Source organism: Perissodus microlepis, chromosome 11 (genome assembly GCF_051167445.1).
Source record: "Perissodus microlepis isolate ML-2025 ecotype Zambia chromosome 11, ASM5116744v1, whole genome shotgun sequence".
Classification (NCBI taxonomy): Eukaryota; Metazoa; Chordata; class Actinopteri; order Cichliformes; family Cichlidae; genus Perissodus; species Perissodus microlepis.
In genome coordinates this window covers 20,957,578-20,978,445 of record NC_140471.1, presented here as the reverse complement: position 1 = coordinate 20,978,445, position 20,868 = coordinate 20,957,578, and the positions used below count along the sequence as shown (strand labels likewise).

At 40.2% G+C, this 20,868-nt stretch overlaps 2 protein-coding genes across 5 annotated transcripts in view; one reads left to right on the top strand and one right to left on the bottom strand.

Annotated features, from left to right (window-relative positions):
- Positions 1 to 6,621, top strand: part of abcb4 (ATP-binding cassette, sub-family B (MDR/TAP), member 4) — a 17,293-nt gene extending 10,672 nt beyond the window's left edge. For both annotated transcript variants that reach the window (XM_084943099.1, XM_084943100.1), the window contains exons 26-28: positions 360 to 566; positions 5,211 to 5,357; positions 5,655 to 6,621. In XM_084943099.1, coding sequence (XP_084799225.1) covers positions 360 to 566; positions 5,211 to 5,357; positions 5,655 to 5,861 — 561 coding nt within the window. In that variant the 3' untranslated portion in view covers positions 5,862 to 6,621. The remainder of the gene's footprint in view (positions 1 to 359; positions 567 to 5,210; positions 5,358 to 5,654) is intronic.
- The window catches only part of crot (carnitine O-octanoyltransferase), a 25,715-nt gene extending 4,847 nt beyond the window's left edge, over positions 1 to 20,868 (bottom strand). Inside the window, exons 1-17 of one of the 3 annotated variants that reach the window (XM_084943101.1) lie at positions 20,681 to 20,867; positions 19,748 to 19,873; positions 16,234 to 16,358; positions 15,944 to 16,125; positions 15,721 to 15,845; positions 15,505 to 15,613; positions 12,906 to 12,999; positions 12,663 to 12,788; positions 12,452 to 12,553; positions 12,246 to 12,329; positions 12,050 to 12,157; positions 9,463 to 9,593; positions 9,254 to 9,377; positions 9,088 to 9,166; positions 8,566 to 8,659; positions 8,228 to 8,347; positions 6,625 to 7,937 (exon numbers count right to left, since the gene is read on the bottom strand). In XM_084943101.1, coding sequence (XP_084799227.1) covers positions 7,817 to 7,937; positions 8,228 to 8,347; positions 8,566 to 8,659; positions 9,088 to 9,166; positions 9,254 to 9,377; positions 9,463 to 9,593; positions 12,050 to 12,157; positions 12,246 to 12,329; positions 12,452 to 12,553; positions 12,663 to 12,788; positions 12,906 to 12,999; positions 15,505 to 15,613; positions 15,721 to 15,845; positions 15,944 to 16,125; positions 16,234 to 16,358; positions 19,748 to 19,862 — 1,839 coding nt within the window. In that variant the 5' untranslated portion in view covers positions 19,863 to 19,873; positions 20,681 to 20,867 and the 3' untranslated portion in view covers positions 6,625 to 7,816. Of the gene's footprint in view, positions 1 to 6,624; positions 7,938 to 8,227; positions 8,348 to 8,565; positions 8,660 to 9,087; positions 9,167 to 9,253; positions 9,378 to 9,462; positions 9,594 to 12,049; positions 12,158 to 12,245; positions 12,330 to 12,451; positions 12,554 to 12,662; positions 12,789 to 12,905; positions 13,000 to 15,504; positions 15,614 to 15,720; positions 15,846 to 15,943; positions 16,126 to 16,233; positions 16,359 to 19,747; positions 19,874 to 20,636; positions 20,656 to 20,680 lie in introns of those variants that run through there. The other 2 variants (XM_084943102.1, XM_084943103.1) reach the window with 2 other exon arrangements.

The window sequence follows — 20,868 nt, the reverse complement described above, 5'->3', positions numbered from 1 at the left end:
GGGAGGGAAATGAATAGTGTGCCTGTTGTCTCGTGTCCTGTTGGTGTTTTTGAACATCATGTGCACATTGCAGGTTTTCTAGTACGTTTGTGTTTGTCACTTTAAAAAATAAAAAACAAAAGTCTCTGGCAAAATAACTCATTAACTGAATTTCTGCATTGATTCAGAATTAATGTAAAACCAATGTTAACTTTTAAATAAGAAGTGACAAGTTCTTCAGCTAAACAAGCTTTTAGCCATTAACAAATCAGACATTTCCTTCAGGGCTTGGTGATTAAAACGATGTTGCACAATCAAATGAATGCTCGGTCCAGGTGCCAAAGCATGCAAGCCTATTTGTGCTACTCTTTCTCCTTCAGGTGTTGGACAAATCTGATGCCAAAAACTTGAACATTCACTGGTTGAGGTCCCAGATAGGCATCGTCTCCCAGGAGCCCGTGCTGTTCGACTGCTCTTTGGCTGAAAACATTGCCTATGGAGACAACAGCCGCAAAGTCAACATGGACGAGATAGAGGCAGCGGCCAAAGCAGCCAACATTCACAACTTCATAGAGGGTTTGCCACTGGTAATGTCATTATACTATTTTATAGAGCATCCCATGTAAAGATAAGGGTCAAATCCAGTGTCAGTAAAACAGACTGGGTGGATAAAGAGGTGGTCAAAAAAAGCAGAGTCAGGGTTACAGCAAGAAAGGAGGCTGAAACACTGAATCTAACCAAAGGTGGACTCTGATGTCCAGCTTTGTTTTTAATGCGTCACAAAGCTGCCTAGAGCTGCCTATGCCCAGCTACCACAGGGTTTTACTGTGAGGGAAGTTTAGTACAGCCAGGATGTCTTTGTGTTGCCCTCAAAACCTAAAGCCTTAGAATGAGTCTCAACTTTATGCTGTTTCTGATTCAGGCTGTGCACACCAACACTTGATGGCTGCTATAAAATGATCCCTATGAGTGTCACCTACTCCAGAGATTTTTATCATATCACATGATGATAAAATGATGATAAACATCTAAAGAAGATTTAAAAAATGTAACCATAAGAAGCAACACTGCTGCCGATAAGATAATAGATGACTACAAGAAATCATTGATTTATTGCCTGGAGCTAACTATACACTTCAAGTTTGTTTTTTTTGTTGTTTTATGCTCTCTCAGTACTGCTGGTTTTTGATGTGATGGTTTCACATTAGAAACAAACGAAGATCAATTTAACTTTGAAACTTCCGAAATGTCTTCGATACAGTGTTTAAGACTCATCGTCCAGATCGCTCAGATGGCATTTCTTTTGCTTTTTACGTCCTTTAAAATGTTGAATTTGCTGCTTGTATTTGACAAGCAGTTAACTGGTCAGTGCTGAGACTTTAAAGTGCTCTGATCAGGAGGCAGACTGAAACTTGATAGTAATGTGGTGGTTTCAAAGCATTTTGCTGATGAACTGTAGACTAGATGCTGGTCTGTGGTTTTTGAGAAATCTGGGATCTTGCCACCAATTTAAAATCTTCAAACATTAGTTTAAAAGTATAAAGCACTAATCAAAAAGCACTATACAAACTGTTGTGGTTGCTGTCAGTATCGAGTCATCTTTGAGTAATTCTTTCAGCCCTGTATTGTATTATTGTAGGGTCTTTACCTTACAATATAAAGTGCTTTGAGGCAACTGTTGTTATTTGGCATTGAATAGAGCTCCATCCTTTTGTAAAGGTCTCGTGCCTTTCTGTTTCTGCTCAACTGCATTAACCCCAAGATGGACGAGGTTGGGTTTAGTAACATTTATTCCACTCTCATGGACCTGAAATATTTTGTCATGATAAAGCTGTAGATGAAAGGTTGGTGTGATTGCCCCCAGGTTTCTTTAAGATGATGTAAAGATAAGGCTTCATAGGTCAGATGGAGATGCTGTGATGTGGGCCTGTCTGATCATTACTGTGTTTGAAAGTAAAATCTCAGCCCACACAAATATATCAACAGCAGTGATCACAAAACTGTGTATAACTGAAGACAGTAGTGAGATCTTTAACCAGGTCTTCCCATTAACACCTGACCTGTCCAGAGGTTCAGTCAATGAGCTCGTCAATAGCTTCAATGCAAAAATGTTAAATGTAATGGATACAATTGCTCCCATTAAGGTGAAGGTTATCTCTGGAAGGAAAAAGTCTCCATGGAGAAACTCCACACTAGTGAAAAATGAAAAAAGAGAGTGTAGGAAAGCTGAGCGCAGATGGAGAAAAACAAACCTCCAGGTTCACTATGACATCTATAAAGAGAAACTTCACAATTATAATTTACAACTGAGGAGTGCAAGAAGGTCCTACTTCTCTGACATCATCACTAAAAACAGTCATAATGCTCGGGTCTTATTTTCTACAGTTGACAGGCTAACAAACCCTCCTGTGTCAGTGGCAGCTGAACTTCATTCAACCATGGCCTGCAATGACTTTGCCAAATTCTTCACAGAAAAAGTCCAAAAGATTAGACAAGCAATTGGTACATCAACAGCAGATCCAGACTATGTACTGTGTCCACCGAAAAACTGTTTAAACACCATAAAACAGTTTCACCCTATTAACAGCAAAGACCTGGAGGACATCTTAGGTCAACTGAACTCCTCCTCTTGCTGTTTAGATGTCCTGCCAACAAGTTTCTTCAAAAAGGTCTCAAAGACTTTAGAGTCAGACCTGTTACAGATCGTCAACTTTTCTTTAATGTCAGGTGTGTTTCCGGAACCACTAAAAACTGCTGTAATAAAACCTATACTGAAAAAGGACAATCTTGACAAGACACAAATGAACAACTACAGGCCGATCTCAAATCTCCCATTTTTAAGTAAGATCACTGAAAAAGCAGTTTCTCAACAGCTCAATTACTTCTTAAAACAGAATAACTGCTATGATGCCTTCCAGTCAGGTTTTAGACAGAACCACAGCACTGAAACTGCTCTGACCAAAGTGTTCAATGACATATGTCTGAACACAGACAGTGGAAAAATGTCAGTCTTAGTTTTACTGGATCTCAGTGCAGCATTTGATACAGTTGACCACAACATATTACTCAAACGACTGGAGAACTGGGCAGGTCTTTCAGGAACTGTACTAAACTGGTTCAAAACATACTTAGAAAACAGGAAATACTTTGTATCAATAGGTAACTTCACATCTGAGCAGACAAGTATCACATGTGGAGTTCCCCAAGGTTCCATCTTGGGACCCCCTCTGTTTAACATTTACATGCTCCCACTGGCACAGATTATAAAGAACAACAAAATAAACTATCATAGCTATGCAGATGACACACAAATATATATCACAATGTCACCAGGAGACCGAGGCCCTGTACAGGCTCTTGGTAAATGCATTGAGGAAATTAATGACTGGTTGTGCCACAATTTTCTCCAGCTAAACAAAAACAAAACCGAGGTAATAGTCTTTGGTGCCAAAGAAAAAACGATTACAGGTCACCAGAGAACTACACCTAAAAACCACAAACCAGGCGAGAAATTTGGGTGTAGTAATGGATGCAGACCTAAACTTAGAAAAACACATTAAGACAATAACAAAATCAGCTTACTATCACCTCAAGAATATATCAAGGATAAAAGCTCTGATGTCTCAACAGGACCTGGAAAAACTAGTCCATGCATTCATCTTTAGCAGGCTTGATTACTGTAACAGCATCTTTACAGGTCTACCTAAAAAATCAGTCAGACAACTACAGCTCATTCAGAACTCTGCTGCTCGAGTCCTCACTAAGACCAAAAAAGTGGACCACATCAGTCCAGCTCTGAGGTCTTTACACTGGCTGCCTGTCCGTCAGAGGATAGACTTTAAAGTTCTGATGCTGGTCTATAAAGCTCTGAATGGTTAAGGACCAAAATACATCAGTGACCTCCTGACCCAGTATGAACCTTCCAGATCCCTCAGGTCATCTGGATCCGGTCTTTTATCAGTTCCCAGAGTCAGAACCAGACACGGAGAAGCTGCATTCAGCTTTTATGCTCCATATATCTGGAACAAACTCCCAGAAAGCCTCAGATCAGCTGAAACACTCAGTTTATTTAAATCCAGGTTGAAGACTCACCTGTTCTCAACTGCATTTGAATAAAGCACCAAATCCACACTTTTAAGCTTAAATTTCAAAACTAACATTTTAACTACTGATTTTATCTACTGTTCTGATTTTCTGTTTTGATTTTATATACTGTTTTGTTTGTTTGTTTGTTAATTAGTTAGTTTGTTTGTCTGCTTGTTTTAATCAATTTTAAATCATGCTTTTTATGTTTTTGTTTCTAATGTCTCTGTAAAGCACTTTGAATCACCTTGTTGTTGAATTGTGCTATACAAATAAACTTGCCTTGCCTTGCCTGTAAAGCGGACCATTAGTCAGCTAAAATTAAAAATTGTGAAATGGTGTACAAAGGTAATTACAGCAACAATCCAAGTCTCCTAAAGAGGCCTTTGTGAAAAACCTTTGTTGAAAAATCTTTGATCAGTGTTTTTACTGCTGTGATAAACAAACTTGGTGGTGCTTTATTTTTCCACTTGCAGGTTGAAAAGCATAACTGGGATGGAAATGGCAGCTCAGACAGAACACAATTGGTGTCGTAAGGTGGATCCTGTGGAGGTCGGGTGTAAAGGGTTTATTGCTAAATCTACAACTAAGCTCCTACAGAGAGTGGGGGTGTGAGGGCAGGCCTTTCAACGAGCAGTCAAGTCACTCTGAGGGTGCTGAACGAAGCAGCAGCTGGTTGTGGATCAAGAGACAGGAGTACAGCTAGGCTGGGACATTAAGGGGTGATGGCAGAAGGGGGCTCATTACGTGTCATGGGCATAAAATCAGAGGACAGTGACCACCTGACAATCCCAGTGAAGTGGTTTACCTCCTCTCCCATTCAAGACACCAGAGGAATCTGTACTGATTACTGGAGGGCTTGTATCATTAAGCCTTATAATGAGTCAACAAATGTGAATGGTAATCATGCAGGAGGCCAGCTGAAGATGAATGTGTTATTGTACATGTGAAAATGATTTCCTGCCAGCATTTTATTAACTTGGCAATAAATGTAGCAATTATTAATAAACCTCAAAGTATACTTTTTAAGAAATTTGTCAGCTGTGAGGAGTGATTGGATCCATACTTTGTATAGTTTTGACCATCTATAGTAACACAACTATGCCCTCTCATTGTTTTGTTTGTGTGTTTGTTTTTTCCATGAGCAGAAATATGACACGCAGGCAGGTGATAAGGGGACACAGCTGTCAGGTGGTCAGAAGCAGCGAATAGCCATAGCCCGAGCCATCCTCCGCAACCCCAAACTGCTGCTGCTGGATGAGGCCACTTCTGCGCTGGACACTGAGAGCGAGAAGGTGAGCACATCTTTCCATTTTCACCTGTAATGCTTGTCAGGGAGATTAAATGGTGAGTAAAGTCACCAGCTCATACAAACGACTGCTGCAGCTAAAATCCACACACAAGAAAATGGGAACAAACTCAGACTGGGGGAAATGTTGGGCTGAGAGAGTTCACATTAAACTTGAGGATGGGAGGAATACAGGAAAGTAGCCATGTTGATAAAGATGACAGCTCTGGTTTAAATTGAAACCATCTTTAGTGCTGAAAACATTCATAGTAAGAGCTCTTGTAAGACCATGCTCTCTCTGTAGGTGGTGCAGGAGGCTCTAGACCAGGCCAGCAAGGGCAGGACGTGCATCGTCGTGGCCCACCGTCTGTCCACCATCCAGAACGCAGACCGCATTGCTGTATTCCAGGGAGGAGTCGTGGTGGAGCAGGGGACGCATCAGCAGCTGCTGGCAAAGAAGGGGGTCTACCACATGCTTGTCAACAGACAGATGGGACACGGTGACAAATAACCCATAGTGTCCATAATCTTGAGAGTTCTGGATTAAACACTGGTGCCTTAGATCATCACTCCTCCCATGCAGATTCAGACAGTGGCTCCTGTGGCTTAAACCTAAATGTATAAAGTCTGGATTCTGATTGGCTGACACTTGTGACTGTCCTTCCCACAAGAGATTTTTGACATTTGTGGGGTGCAGATGTAAACGGTAAAACTGATATTATTATTATTATTATTTTTATTTTATTTTTTTGGCTTACTCACTGTTGGTGGACACAAGTTGATTAATGTGTACTTTTCCTGCTTAGCTAAGTGGCAGATTTGGCTTTTAAAGAGCCTTTTTGTGCAAGTAAAAAAGTGACCTTTGAGGTAGATATTTTTACTTGTAGGGAGAACACTGGAATTAAAAATGGCTGCATTCTTTTTAAACAGGCTAAAGAAGTAAATTCAATGACCAGTCCTCTTTGTTCGTTTGTCTATGCACTGTGGTTTTATGCCTCTGACGATGGGATCATCACTGTCTGGAATAGTTTTGGGTAAAATCTTTAATATTTATACTGTAAGTTATGACTCAGTTCAGCGTCTTGGATTGAGTTGGAGGACCAAAGTACCTGAGCAGTTAAAGCCTGGGAAATGCTGCGCAAATGTTAATTTTCATTTGCAAAGTTTCTGTGGAATTCACTTAAAATGTAAGTTTGTTTCTATTTTTTTTAGAAGATGTGCTGCTTTGTAACTGTTAATGATTTATATTCAAATAAAGGTTAAGAAAGCAAGTGTGGACATCTTCGAACTTTATTCTCAGAAAATTTGACTAAAAAATTGACTACAGCTTCCCTCACAGTGGTACAATCACAGTGAAATTTCACCTTATCAAAGCAATAATCACGTTGGTGTGAGGCTCCAAATGTAGAAAGTGTTTCAACAGATTTTTACGTCAGCCACTCTTTGAAACCCAAAGTAAACACCATCACCAACATTTGGACATGAAATTAAAAACAAAGTTGCATAGTGTGTAGAAGGTATTGGTACCTGGAGAAACTGGAAGTCAAACCTTGGCTTTAACAAACTTACACGAGTCGTGCCTACTTCTCTCTTTTAATGAGTTTAAATTAGCTCAGTGTGTGCACTTCATGCGATGGGGTACATTCATGTCCTCTTGTGGTATTCAAGTGCATTTCCTTTATCTGTAGGCACTGTTTTGACAAGACAATCAAATATTTGTCCAAATAATAGTCAGTAGAAGCTTGTTTCTGCCATCCATTAGTACAAATTTCAGGTTCTTTTAGAGTGAAGTAGAAATGTTGAATTAACTCTGCAAAAGCTTTAGAAACGAGCTTCCCTACAGTGTTACGATTCAGTAGTGTTTAACTTTACTCAGCTTCAGTTCAAGCCTAACAGCTCTTTTCTACGGTTACTGGAAAAGAGCTTTTTCACAGTGTAAAACTAAGGCGAGTCGTTAGCCACTTAGCGGTTAACATTTTATCTTAAAATGTGGAATAATACTGTCAGGATTTCAAACTATACAGTCAAAAAAAAAACGAGCGTTGAATCAGGAATGAGAGAAAAAAAGTACAGTTTATGCTATGTTAATAGCTACATAAAATCTTAAGTAATTTACGTTTACATTAAAAAAAAATACGAGGTACAGATTCTGCACCTTTGCATTGATTCGTGCTGATCTAGCTGTCACCATTGAGTACAACAACTACAAGTGCATTGATATTTAAAACAGGCTCTCTGTGGTACAACATGGACATTAAAACAAACTGAAAACTTAGACATTTTTTGATTAAGGATTTTCACCAGCATTAATCTGCAAGTGTTGCATCTTACTGCATTTCTTTTTTTACCCTTTTATTACCATCCTTTGATAATGTATCTATTGAAGCGGGCGGTTCTCAAAGGGATCATTTTGTGTGGGTTGAAAGAGGAGTCATTAAATTATCCTGTTTCCCTGCTTAAGTAAGTTTATAGCTGAGAAGTGGTGGCTAAGTGGAGCATCTCATGCAGGCAGCTACTGAAGCTATTGAACAGTGATGGAGCATCAGTCTCATGGCAGGATTTCCACGCTGACATGGAGATCACAATCCTAGAAGAAAGAGGAGCGGAGATCTGAATACAGCTACTGAAAATCTCAGAGGAATGTTTCCAGCACCTTGTTGAGTCTGTCATGAAGAATTAAGACAGTTGTGCAGGTAAACCTGGGTGCAACACAATATTTGCAAGGTGTACCTAATAAAGTGTCCAGTAAGTGTATACATCTTTAGCTTGCTTTTTATAAATTCTACAGAACTGGCAAATCTCACATATGCAGCACAGGTTCACCAAAAACCCACACACAGGTTTTCAGGTCAGTGAAAGCCCGTTTCATGTGCTCACCTGTCATCCCTGATGCGGTAAAAGAAGCCGTAGCCATGGTGCACCATGGGAGCCACAGCCCCGAGAACTGTAGTGTAGCCCACCAGACTGGACGACAGCACGAAGTTACCCCCACCGCCACTGCAGACACAAACACAACAGTCACAGACAGAAACCTAATGCACTGCCTTTGCTCTGCAGCAGCTACTCTGGAGAAGCAGATTTCTGGATACTGCACTGTAACATTCTAGGATTTAATATTTAATTAAATTATTTCCAATAGATCATACATTATAAACTAGTAGAGCAGAAATTTTATTTACTGCTTTCATGCGATAAATCAGCTCTGGGTGGCGTACCTCTTTATGTAAAGGGGATCCATAAATAATTCTGGGGTTGGACGTCCCTCCTCCTTGGCAATAAGATACAGCCCCAGAAGATGCCTGTCAAAACCTGGCAACAATATCACACGACCGCATGAAGTAGGGCATAAAAACTCAAAGAGACTACAAATATGGTTCTTTGTGATGTCAGCAGCCTTGGTTCAGCCCGCAAGTCCTACATAGGGAAGCTGACGGGCTAAACGATTTTGTACAACAGATAAATGTAGATGTTGAACTAAAGCAGATTTTTACTGGCTCAGAAGAGTCCAGTGGGGGGTGTAGCAGCTCCATTTTGCTCAATCAGGCAAACAAAAATTAAGCCAACAAGTTTAATATCAGAAACAAAACTACCAGTGATCAAAGTCATTGTTTTATTGATGATACTTTGGCCCTACATCTCTATTCTGCACACTGCTTGTAGCTGCACCTCAAATGGGACAGTCAGGGCCAAGTGTAGTCAGGAAAAAGCACGAAGCAGGAATCACAAAGTGAACTAACCTTGTCCTTCCTGTGCTTCAGCCATCAGGTTGTTGTGTCTACTGAAGGCTTGCAGCATGGCCTTCCTCCTGACGCCATCCTGAGAGGAAAACATTTAAGTCGAATATGAAATTGCTTCTTCTCTCCTGCTCTTCTGTGATTTTCCCAAATACTGTCACACACTCACATTGCATGTGGGGTCCGTCATGGTTTTACACCAATTCACAGCCTCCTGGGTGCAGGGGCGCATCGTCTCAGTCCTGCCATGATAAAACTTGCGCGTCATTGCCGTCTCATAACAACTTCCTGGCCTGTAAGAGGAAAGAGGACACCTTCAGGGCCACGAATGTCACTGACAATAATGATAATAAAAGTGTGTGCTTAACTACAGCTTACTTCTTGTGCAGTCTGTAGTAGGCCAGCTGCATCGCCAGCTGAACAAAAGTGTCTGGATGGAGCTTCTTCTGTTTGATGGTAGATTTACCAAATGCTGTGAAAGCATAGCACACAACCTGGAGGTCTTGTGCCTGGAAAACCGAGAGAGAACGAATGGTTAGATGCTCTGGACCACACAGCAAACGTCAGCATGACTGATGACGCCTGCAAATAATCAATTTCCCATCTTATGTTTCCACTGCTGTGCTTCTAATATGTTTTCATTGTTCAGCCACATGGAGTTTAACTCAATCAGATTTTCTTCTGCAGGAAAATGAAATCAGTGAAAAAAAGGCTGCACAACCATTTCAAATGTGACTTTTTTCAAATTTCAATCCTAACCTTGCATCACAGATTCAGTGTTTGCAGTTAATCTATGGAGGATTTTAGTTTCACCACAGCAGGAACAGCTCAACAACATCCACTCTTGTACTATTAGGCTGTTCAGAGGAGTGTCCTGTGTGCATGTGTTTTCTCAGGTTTTTATATGTGCAGCTTGTTAAACTGTACCATAATAACATCAAGAATTACACCCCGCTGTAAAGACACAGCAGTTCAAACTGTGCATCACACTGTCGCTGAAACCTGACTTTAAGACAATCACTGAAATGTATAAAGGTTATCACACTTGACTCTAATCTGCGGCTAAGAACAGAGGACACACAACATGAAAAGCTGTTCAATCAATAAAATTCATTTCACTTTGATCTACACCAAACTGAAGTGATTTCCACGTCTCTAATCAAGTTTCATATCTGTAATCTGTAGCTGTCATGTCACAAATAAACAGCAGCACCAGGAGCATTAAAACAAACTGAAACTTAGACATTTTTTCATTGAGGATTTTCACCAGCATTAATCTGCAAGTGTTGCATCTTACTGTATTTTTTTTACCCTTTTATCACCATCCTCTGATAATGTATCTGATCGAAGCGGGCGGTTCTCAAAGGGATCATTTTGTGTGGGTTGAAAGAGAAAGTTACTGATGACTGTTGTTATAACCGTCATCTCCGTGTGGGGTTTTAGGTGTTGAACTTCCTTCATAGTACACTAGTACCTAATAGGGGTGGGTTTTTATAATCGATTAAAATCGATTCTGGCTTGGATAACGTAAAATCAATTCATTAAAATCCTGAATCGATTTTTTAATATAAATTTATTTTGCCCAAAATGCCAGAATCTCTGGTGAAATCTCACAAAATTTCAACAACCACCAAACAGCTAAGACAGTAAATGAGAGCAGGAACACGGATTCTGCACAAAGACTTAAACACACACCGCAACCCGCGGATCAGAATCAGTTAGATGTCGCCTTTCTCACAGTCGGGGCTGAAAGCCGACAGCTCGCTGATTCTGATCTGTCGGCGGGTCCGCGCTTTGTGTTCACGCCCTTTTTGCGCTGATTCTAAAGCTGTTAGTTTGATGTCTCTCCAAACAATATTGACCGAACCAGCAGCAAAAGAAGATCCAAACTACGCTTCACATAAACATCGTCATGTATTCACTCTTACGTTTACTGTTTTGCTTCGACCACGATGCACAGCTCCCTCTCTCTCTCTCTCTCTGTGTACTTCAAGAACAGTTTCCCGTCTAAAAATCTGTTTTCTGCATTATTCGCTTGCTTGTTACGCACAAGTCTACCGTTGTTTACAGCGCTGTCGGCCGCTGTTTTGTTTTTTTTTTCGTTTTATATACTTCCGAAAAGAAAACCTAATTTCTGCCGTTCAATACTGAACAAATTTAAACTTTTTAAAATTATGCAAAATGCTTAGCCGTGTCTCTAATAAAACCGCTGTAACTTCAGAGGTAATATTCATGTGTTGATTAATGGTTTTCTTGCGTTTTTGATGTACTGCAGAATATTTTTATTAAAATCCCAGGCCAGGAAAATCGCCTTCATGTTTTTCTGTGTTTTATCCTCAGCTACTTTGACACAAAGGCATCTGCTGTGATGCTCACACCTTTGATAAAGTCTTGCGTGTGTCAGCTTCCTTTTTATAGATACAAAAATATGTAAATGTACTGATCTGAATTATAATATTTCTGACTGTCAAAATTTCCCAGATTCAAATCGAATTAAATCGAATCGTGGATCGAATCGATTCGGGACCTTGTGAATCGGAATTGAATGATTCTAGAAATCAGTGACGATACCCAGCCCTAGTACCTAATAATATTTTATCCATATATAAAGATAAAACATTTTATTATATTCTTACATGACTATATTCTAGATCCTTTTTTTTATATTTCATATCTTTAGATTTATATTTATTTATTTTATGTTAGACTCATGTTGTGTAGTCTGATGGTGAGTAAAAGCACTGAATTTTTGCTCTGATATAACTTCTGAATGGCCATAAAGTGGCTTTTCTATGCTATTCTATTTTATTAGGTTTCTGTAAATGTGTTTTCACATCTTTCCTTGACAGAATTATGTGTTTTCCAGCAAGTTCATGGAAACGTGCCTATTCTGCCTATTCAAGACAGCCTATTCAGTGTCATCAGGGGTTTTCTGAGGTTTCATTTGGGATTAACGATAGCTCACCGACTCGATGTATTGCTTTTTGGCATGACTGATATCACCAATGACTTTTTCATCCATAGTGAACACCAGCTCCTCGGGGAAGGACACAGGTCTGACTGCATCTGAGCCCTGAAAATCCCAGACATACATGTGTGTCAGAAAAATGAAAAGAATAGTCAGGAAATGTTTGACACGATGTGCACCGTCAAGTATTTACCTTCCATTTGCCCTCTGTAGCTTTGAGCTGCTGGTCCAAATACCAGCACATAGACACCAGCACCATAGCATCATACGGCGCATGCTGCGAAACAAGTCGAGTTTTTAAGGTATTAAAACAGCTGATTTTGGTTGGACTGCATGTTTCACTGGCAAATCAATGAGTACAATCATCTTGAATCTCAGCGCAGCAACAAGCACACTCACATCACAATTGGATCCGAACGTGCCATCTGAGAACACGACTGAGTTGTACGATTTGTCACCCCAGCGGATGGTGGGGTTGCCGGTGAGAGCTTCTGCGGTCATCTGAACTCAAAAGTACAAAATTTGGAAAGAAAATAAATAAGCAAATCAGACACAACTCTTTCTCATGATTTAAATAGCGAGTCATATTTTAGATCTGCGCAGTCCGTACATTTGAGTAGTTCTCTGGGGTAGAGTAGGGTTTCACTTCATCCAGAGAAATGACGAACAAGCTGCTCTGGATGGTCTCTAGGATGGTGTTATTGTGTGGATCGATGCTTATAAGATGCTCTCTGGCCTGCAGTGAAAGTAAACAAAGCGCTAATCACGAGATACGCCACAGTAACATGAGACCTTCTTCACAAACTATATTCACTTTTTTTTTTTTAAATCCTCCAAACATGAGCGCCCCTACCTTCGCCCAGCGAGTCCTCTCCTCTGAGGTGAGCACAGCCACGCCGTCTCCCTCAGGCTCTGAGTCACAGCGCTCCTTCACATAGCTCAGCTGCCTGAAAAGGTAAACAAACACATGCTGCATCAGCCTTGTTTGCTCTTCACTCTGCAGCTTTAACCAAATTATACAGGACATCTGGAGGAAAATGAATGGATGATTAGGCAATGAGTGTGGACTGCTGCCCATAATGATGAACAAAAATAAAACACTTTAATATGTAAAACAGACAAAATAAATATTTTAGACTTCTGTATATTTTATGTAACCTGAAAAAAGCCAAACGACACTAAACATAAACAGACTTCAGCCTAAATGAAATGAAATGAAATTAACCTCCTGCATACTGGGGATCTTCTTGAAACTGAAGCAGAAAGGAAATGGTATACACCCATAACTTATCTCAGCAGCGTGTTGCACTGACCAACGCATCAAGAAAGCTGATTAGTGCTTGTTTGGATGAACCAGTCTGCTGCGTGTGACTAAAGGGGCTACGTTTTTCAGCTCGCCTGGTTCTGCTGGAGGTCACAACTGTTGCCAAGTGCTTCCTCAAAGCGCATCAACTGATAGTTGAGACTTATTTCAATATAAAAGCACCTTAAGTCAAACGTTGGTGTGGATTGGTGCTATATAATCAAATGGAAAAAAATTATTATTTTTTTATTTTTTTGGAACATTTTAAATAGATTCTCTAACTAATATTACTGCTCGCTGTGCGATACTGATCATCCAAGAAGTCTGTGCCTCAGTTTGGGTAAGTCCGATACTAGCCCTTAGCATCCGTACTATAACCTCTGACTCGAAAAACCAAACCAGTGCTAAAGTCCAAACCCAGTGGGTGACATCACAATGGTTCTGTCCATGTTTTATATGTTTATGCATGTGAAACAGCCCCCTGGTGGACACACTGTACAAGTACACTATGCTGTAAATCTGCAGCATATGAAGAAGACAAATTGGTAGCATAATTTCAGGTTTCGTGTGTTTTTTTTGTTTTTTTTTTTTCTTACTGCACCTTAAAGTCTTTTCTTACGGTGGTAAAAATAAATAAATAAAAAAAACCTCCAAAAGTTTATTCTGTTCATCTGGACGTAGCGTTTTGTGGGAGAAACATTTTGTCACTCATCCAAGTGACTTCTGGTTTCCCCAATCTTATAAACAGTACATTGGCATAATGACTGAAACCAGTCCACTGAGGAACAATGGGCTGGGAGGTCAGTTCCTTAATCTTAGGTAGCTCAGAGCTACCTCGTCAGGCCAGGACTCGGCAGTCTATTTATACCTACAGGCCAGTGGACACTCTTTCAAGGATGAGGATGTACACATCCTGGACAGGGAGGAACGCTGGTTTGAGCGGAGAGTCAAGGAGGCCATTTACGTGAAAAGGGAAAGACCATCTTTCGCCATCTTACAATGCTGTGATTGCAGCCATTCCCCAACTCTCTGTGAATGGTACTCATGGCCATTGATCAGTGGGCTTTGGTCAGTGGGCTTTGATCAGTGGTTGTTGATCAATGGTCATGAGAATTTGCATAATTAAGATTAAGGAACTGACCTCCCAGCCCAGTGTTCCTCAGTGGGCTGGTTTCAGTCATTATGCAAATGTACTGTTTATAAGATTTGGGGAAACCTGCAGTCAGCTCAGACTGAAGAAGTCACTTGGATGAGTGACGAAATGTTTCTCCCACAAAACGCTACGTCCAGATGAACAGAATCAACTTTTGGAGATTTACTTTCCTGGATGATTGAGAATGCATCAAGACGATAAATAAAAAACAGTAGAAATTTTCTGATGACGAGGCGCTTTTCTTTAATAGTTCTACTTGTTTACTTCTACATAAATACAGAGTGTCATAAATACTTCTGCTAAAATATTTTTCCTCCATCTTTGCAACTCTCTGTCCCTCTCTCTGTAGGAGGGATGCAAAGACAGAGAAGCAAGCTGCCATGTTATCCAAATGTGACCACAGCCTCCCTGCTCCTCAGCTGAGGCAGAAGAGCTCTTTGGGCTACATAGTGGAATACTGGTCAACAAGCTTTATAATATTGTTATTATTTTTTTAACTCTTTCCTAAAGAAAGAGTTATGTCCTCTTTCTTTTGCTACTGGTTCTGTTAAGGCTTACCGGATATGTAAAATATGAGCAAATATTTTGTGCATAAAAATTATTTTTTGGATTCACTAATTCTTAATATGGCTTTTCATTTTGAACCAAACTTGATTTTTCAGATGTTTTACATGTGAATACACAGATCTGACCAATCAGAACACTGTGCTCACAGTTCAAAGCTGAAAGTACGCATAGTGCAATAATACTATTTTATCTCAGACACACAGCTAGATGCTGCTCTGGCTCTGAGATAAAATTGCCCCCCTGACATCCTGAAACATCTAAAAACACAACGCTTCTGTTTGTATATACGCTACACAACAAGTTTGAATCTGAGACATTCAGAATTGTGTCGCTTTTTGGCTGCACTAACTGTGTAAAGGCCTTCAGTCTGTTTAGTCTGGATACAAGGTTTCTAATTGGGTTTTACTCTCAAATGCGTTTAATCTTTACCTGAGAATTTCTGGAGGAGTGAGGATTTCTCCATCACAAAGTGCATCAAATGTGAATATCCTCCCCCGGCACATCACTACCAAATGGGAGGGGCACGGACCCTCACGCTCTGTGACACAGCACAGCATGCACGTTACACAAGGGTGACAGGCAAGCAGAGAAAAAGGGTCAAAGTAGGTAAGTTTGCGGCAAAGATAAGAGCAGAGTTTATTCTACCTGTCTTGAAGTAGTTTCGGATGGTGTCTTTCTTCACTCCGGGTACTTTACAGGTGCAGAAGAGCATTCTGAACTGGTCCATGTCCAACGGCGTTTTCCCTGCTTTCTGAGGAGCCAGCCTCTCTCTAAAATAAGCAGTGACGGAAAGATATTTAAATGCAAAAAAGACAGAGCAACACATCCTAAAACACAGCTTTCATACATGCGAGTGTGCCCGTCTTACGTGCGAAGCAGGTTCCAGTACTGCAGTGTGTGCCATGTGATAATACTGGCCCTCTGCAGGTAAGTTCCCTCTGCAGGTGGCCAGCAGTGCTCCAGGTAGGGTGCTGGGCCACCAAAGTTCACATTGAGCTGAGAGGGGATGCGCAACTCCAGATACGCCGTGTCCAACCACCATTCTTCCAGCTGGAGGACAAAGCAAACAAAAACATCAAACAGTCAACTGCATCACACTTGTAACTAAAGAGGAGACGCTAAAGACAAAAACAAGGCTTTTATATCTCAAACACACACCCAGTTCTTCTTTGTCTTGGCTCTCTGGAGGAGTTTCTTGTGCAGCTCCTGGCCAACACCCGCTTGGAATTTCCTCACAGTCTCCTCTGTAGCTTTAAAGTCTTTCTCAGAGGCGAACGGATGAACTGAAGCACAATAAAGTGAAAACATGGAAGATTAGTCCCTCTGTTAAACAAGTGCGCCAGCTTCTGGTCATTTTGTTTTGATGTAGTAACTGCTTTCAAAAACAACAAGTCTGATCGCACCTGTTTATTCAAAGGATTCTTTGTTTTGTTTTTTACTTTACAGCAGAACGAGCAGAAAATATACAAATGAAACACATGAAATGATGCAGAGACAGAAGTGTGCCAACAAAGCTAGAGTGCTTTGTTTTTCATTCACACTTCCGGCACACTAATAAAGTTATCTTACTGAATGATTTCTTTAGCCTTTGGTACAAAGAAAAAGTCCTATTCAATTTAATTCAACTTTATTTATATAGCGCTAAATCACAACAATCAAATCACTTGTTGACAGCTGGGAAGGAAAAAGAAACAATCATGCTACTCTTTCAATCAATGTTATTAGACAAACTGGTCATGAAAGAGAAACTGAAGACTCATCGTTACTTTCAGACAGTCAGTCTGAAACATTTTAACATTGTTTAAAGCAGGGGTGTCAAACATAAGGCCCGGGGGCCAGAACTGGCCGGGCAAAGACTCCAATCTAGCCCACTGGATGGCTTAGGAAAATGTCAAGGACGTAAAACAGAACATAAAACAGAACACACAAAGAACATAAAAGTTTGGACCTTCAACGGTATTTTTACAGGTTTTACAGCTTTTCCTACTGATAACGAAATACCCCATGGGCATTCATGCTATACCAAAGTAATTAAATATTACATTTACAACTTAAATTTAACCCCAGTCCTGCTGACAGATTTCATTCATTTACTACATAATGTAGAAAAACTAACAGATACTATTGAAATTGCTCTTCTTTGTCTTATATTAAAACATCTCAGCAATTAAATGTGTAGTTAAACTTCTTTACACTGACAGGTCTGACCCACATAAGATCAAAGTGAGCTGTATGTGGCTCGTGATGTAAAATGGTTTGAAGTGTCCATAAACTTTAGGCAGGACCACCTTAGAGAATAAGGTGAAAAATTATGGTTCGAGTTATCGGCAGAAATGTGAAATTCTGACTGATGTTAAAGGTAAAAGCAGGGCAATAAACCCCAAACAAACCCAACCTAAATCCAGCTGTTTGACTGAGTTGCTTACGTGCTGACTGCTGGAAAAGCTCAGGCTGATCACATTAAACAGCTGGTTGAGAGAGTAACGAAAACAAAATGTGGCTGCTTTGTAGAATTTCCACTTCTATTAGTGGAAGTCCTTCTAATCCTCCTCACAACCAGTGTAGAGATGGAAACCAAAGACAGCAAAGCGAGCTCTGTGTAGTGACCGAAAGAATGAGATTGCACATACAAGAGGTGGAAATGAGCTTTTTCAAAGGGTGGCTTGCCTCTAACTTTGAGTCAGCGTGAGGAGTTCAGTCATGAGGAGCTCAGAGTACTAGTGTAATTTTAGTATCGATTCAATATCAAGTGATCCATAATTAATAAGCTATAATTATCCCATAAAGGCAGCTTATTTTGTGGAGTGCAGCATGTCATGATTTATGAGATGAATCAACATCAATTTGCAAATTCTGGACACATTTTAATGACCAGTAAATCAGTGATTTTTACTTTCCACAACAACAAGATAATGCACAACAATCACGCCATCATCGACCTGTTACCAGTACCAGCGTTGGTATCGATACTATCAATATTTGGATCGACGCAGGACAACAGAATTATCTCCACTGAACACACCAACATAATCATTACTTGGCTGGATAGAAAAAGAAGGAGAAATCTCCAAAACAGTAAGTCAGTGGGTGACATTTTTCTTTTAAGTGTGGGTGAAAGTGGCCAATCATTAGGAACTGCAAAAAGAGATCAAATTATTAAGGTGGCCTGCCTATAATCCTGTTTTTAAGCCACCATTACAAGACATGAGATGCAGACAGTGGGTTTACTGCAGTATTACATCTATATCATGAATTGCCAAGGGGTGGCATTTGTGTAGTTTTAAGGAAATGTGTCAGAAACATAAGTAGGATAACATGATTTTTACAGATATTTGCAGCTTTGTGATTTACTTTTCCAAAAAAATTAAAGGTCTGTGTCCAAATAAAGTCCCTAATGTTATCCAGATATTCATGGATGCTTATAACTTAGGGAATAGAAATGGTCTAGTAAGTCGGCTGTACCGTAGCATTGTAACAATGAATAAGGACGAAACAAACTATGCTAAACAGCGCAGAGTAAAGGGACTGAACATTGTTATTATTGAAGAGGAATGGCTCCACACTTGGAAAACATCTTCTTCCACCAGCTCTCACACCTGGAGGGACTTTTGTTGGAAAAACCAGACCCACTTCTTTATCACTCCCAAGCAGAAGTCAAAACAGATAGGGACTCGACTGCTGCTCCAGTCAACTGAGGTATCTGACCAGCATACCTCCTGCGACTCCTTGGTGAAGTGTTTTGTAAATGTCCCACTAGAAGGGAGACCCCAGGGCCGATCCGGGACATGCTGGACAGATTATGTATCTGAGTTGGCTTGGGAACATCCAAATGAGCTGGAGAAGGTGTCAGGGGAGAGGGGAGGTCTGGCTGCCTCTCTGCTTAGACTGCAGCCCCCGTCACCCAGATACAGAACATGGAAAATGGTTGGGTGGATGGATGGATACAGAAAATACTCATATATGTGTTTATAGGTGTTTCTAATGGTTTGACTGAGTGCATATAAACTTGTTCTAAAACACTCACACATATATCTGATAACACCTGCATGATTCCTGCTACAGTTAAATCCTTAAGCTTTTAGAAAATGACACAATTCTGCCTTAAAATTAGTAAGTGGATCTCAGCACTGCAACAACATGCTTTACAAACTTTATTTACATGTTTGTTTGTTTTTAATTAGAGCAGGAAAAAAATGAGAAAACTAACTTCATAAAAGATTTTTCACTATGTAAATTAAAAATGCTCAAAAATCAGGCAGTAAACAAATATAAAACTGGGGTACAGTATGACTGTTTTTGTTCTAGTTCAGTCCTAATATTGTATCATCTTTGGTGTTTGTTTTGGTGAAACGAAATGTAAAAAGCATAGGTGTAATTAAGCTTCAGCCTACACCTTTTGGTTAATAATTTGTGTTCTTCTCATTGAATTAAATTCAATTGTGAGCATTTATTTATTTATTTAACATCTTATTTTATGTTGTTTTAAAAAAGAAACCGTGTGTCTAGAATCACAGACCAGAATCACTAATGCTGGTTAATAGAAAACCACAGACTGCACCTATGACACAGACAAGTTTCAAACAGATACGACATACGGACAACTGAAAGGTCACATGACAAATATTTACAAAAGCCTGGAAACTGACTAACTTGATGACAGCAGACATCCTACCTGCATCCAGGTACTTAGAAAGGCTGCTCTGCAGTGAGGGCACAGGCAGGGGCGGCAGACTGTTTTGGTACTGAAAGGTCTGCTCCGGCAGAGACTGAGACAGCTGATTTGCCATTTCCTTTCCCCCTGTCACAAAAGAAACATTACAGTGATATGAAGCAGAGCCTTTCCACGCTTTATATCACTGATATACCAGGGTGGGGGGACTTATATAATAGACAAACCTTGATAACACTAATTACTATTTGTTTTTTGCGGATACATTTAAAAGCAGTTATATATTTGTTTTAATACTGAAAAATAACAGCACTATAAACCATTTGAAGACCCTGTGATTATGACTGGTTTTGCTTTGAACACATCAAGCTTTTGTGGTTTATGACATTTAAAAAAAATCATTGTAAAACATTTAAACTGTGCATTTCATAGCATTTTACCTTCAACAACCACCTTATCTAGTACTTAAAGCAGCAACACCTGGATAATAAGCTGACAATGCTGAAAGCGCATTCATCATTACTTCCAGTTAAAAACATTCATATTATTTATTGCCTTGGGTAACAGATTTAAAACAACAGTAAGGCTTGCACTGTGTAAGTCTCAAACATGAGCAGTTGCATACTGTGTCACAGTGACAGCTTTGACATGTTTCTGAACAAGGCTCAGCAAATCCTGAGCTCAGCTATCAGACCTCATTAAAACTATTAAACTCCTACCTCTCCGTACTCGGGCAGAGACCTGTTAGTGCAAACGACCAAACTGTTTACAATAAACACTTATTAACCGGGTAACACTGAGCTGATAAGGTGCACTCGCTCGTCTCGCCCCTGTCGGCGTTAATGTCGAGTGCAAACGCAAACAATAGTTGAGGAGCAGCTCGTTAGCTTACTTTAACTGCACCGTAAACCTGGACTGTTAGCTCCCGTTGCTCACCTGCCGCGGGCTCTGTAGGCTTTCAGCGCAAATGTTGTGAACGTGCGGTTTTGGGTTCTTATATAAGCCGGTATAGCAGCCGCTCAGTTGTTGTGCTGGACTGCAGCTGTAGCCCTTCACCTTTACCCCACTAAACCATGGACTCAAGCCAGCCCGGAACAGCTCACTGCGCATGCGCGGGCAATTGC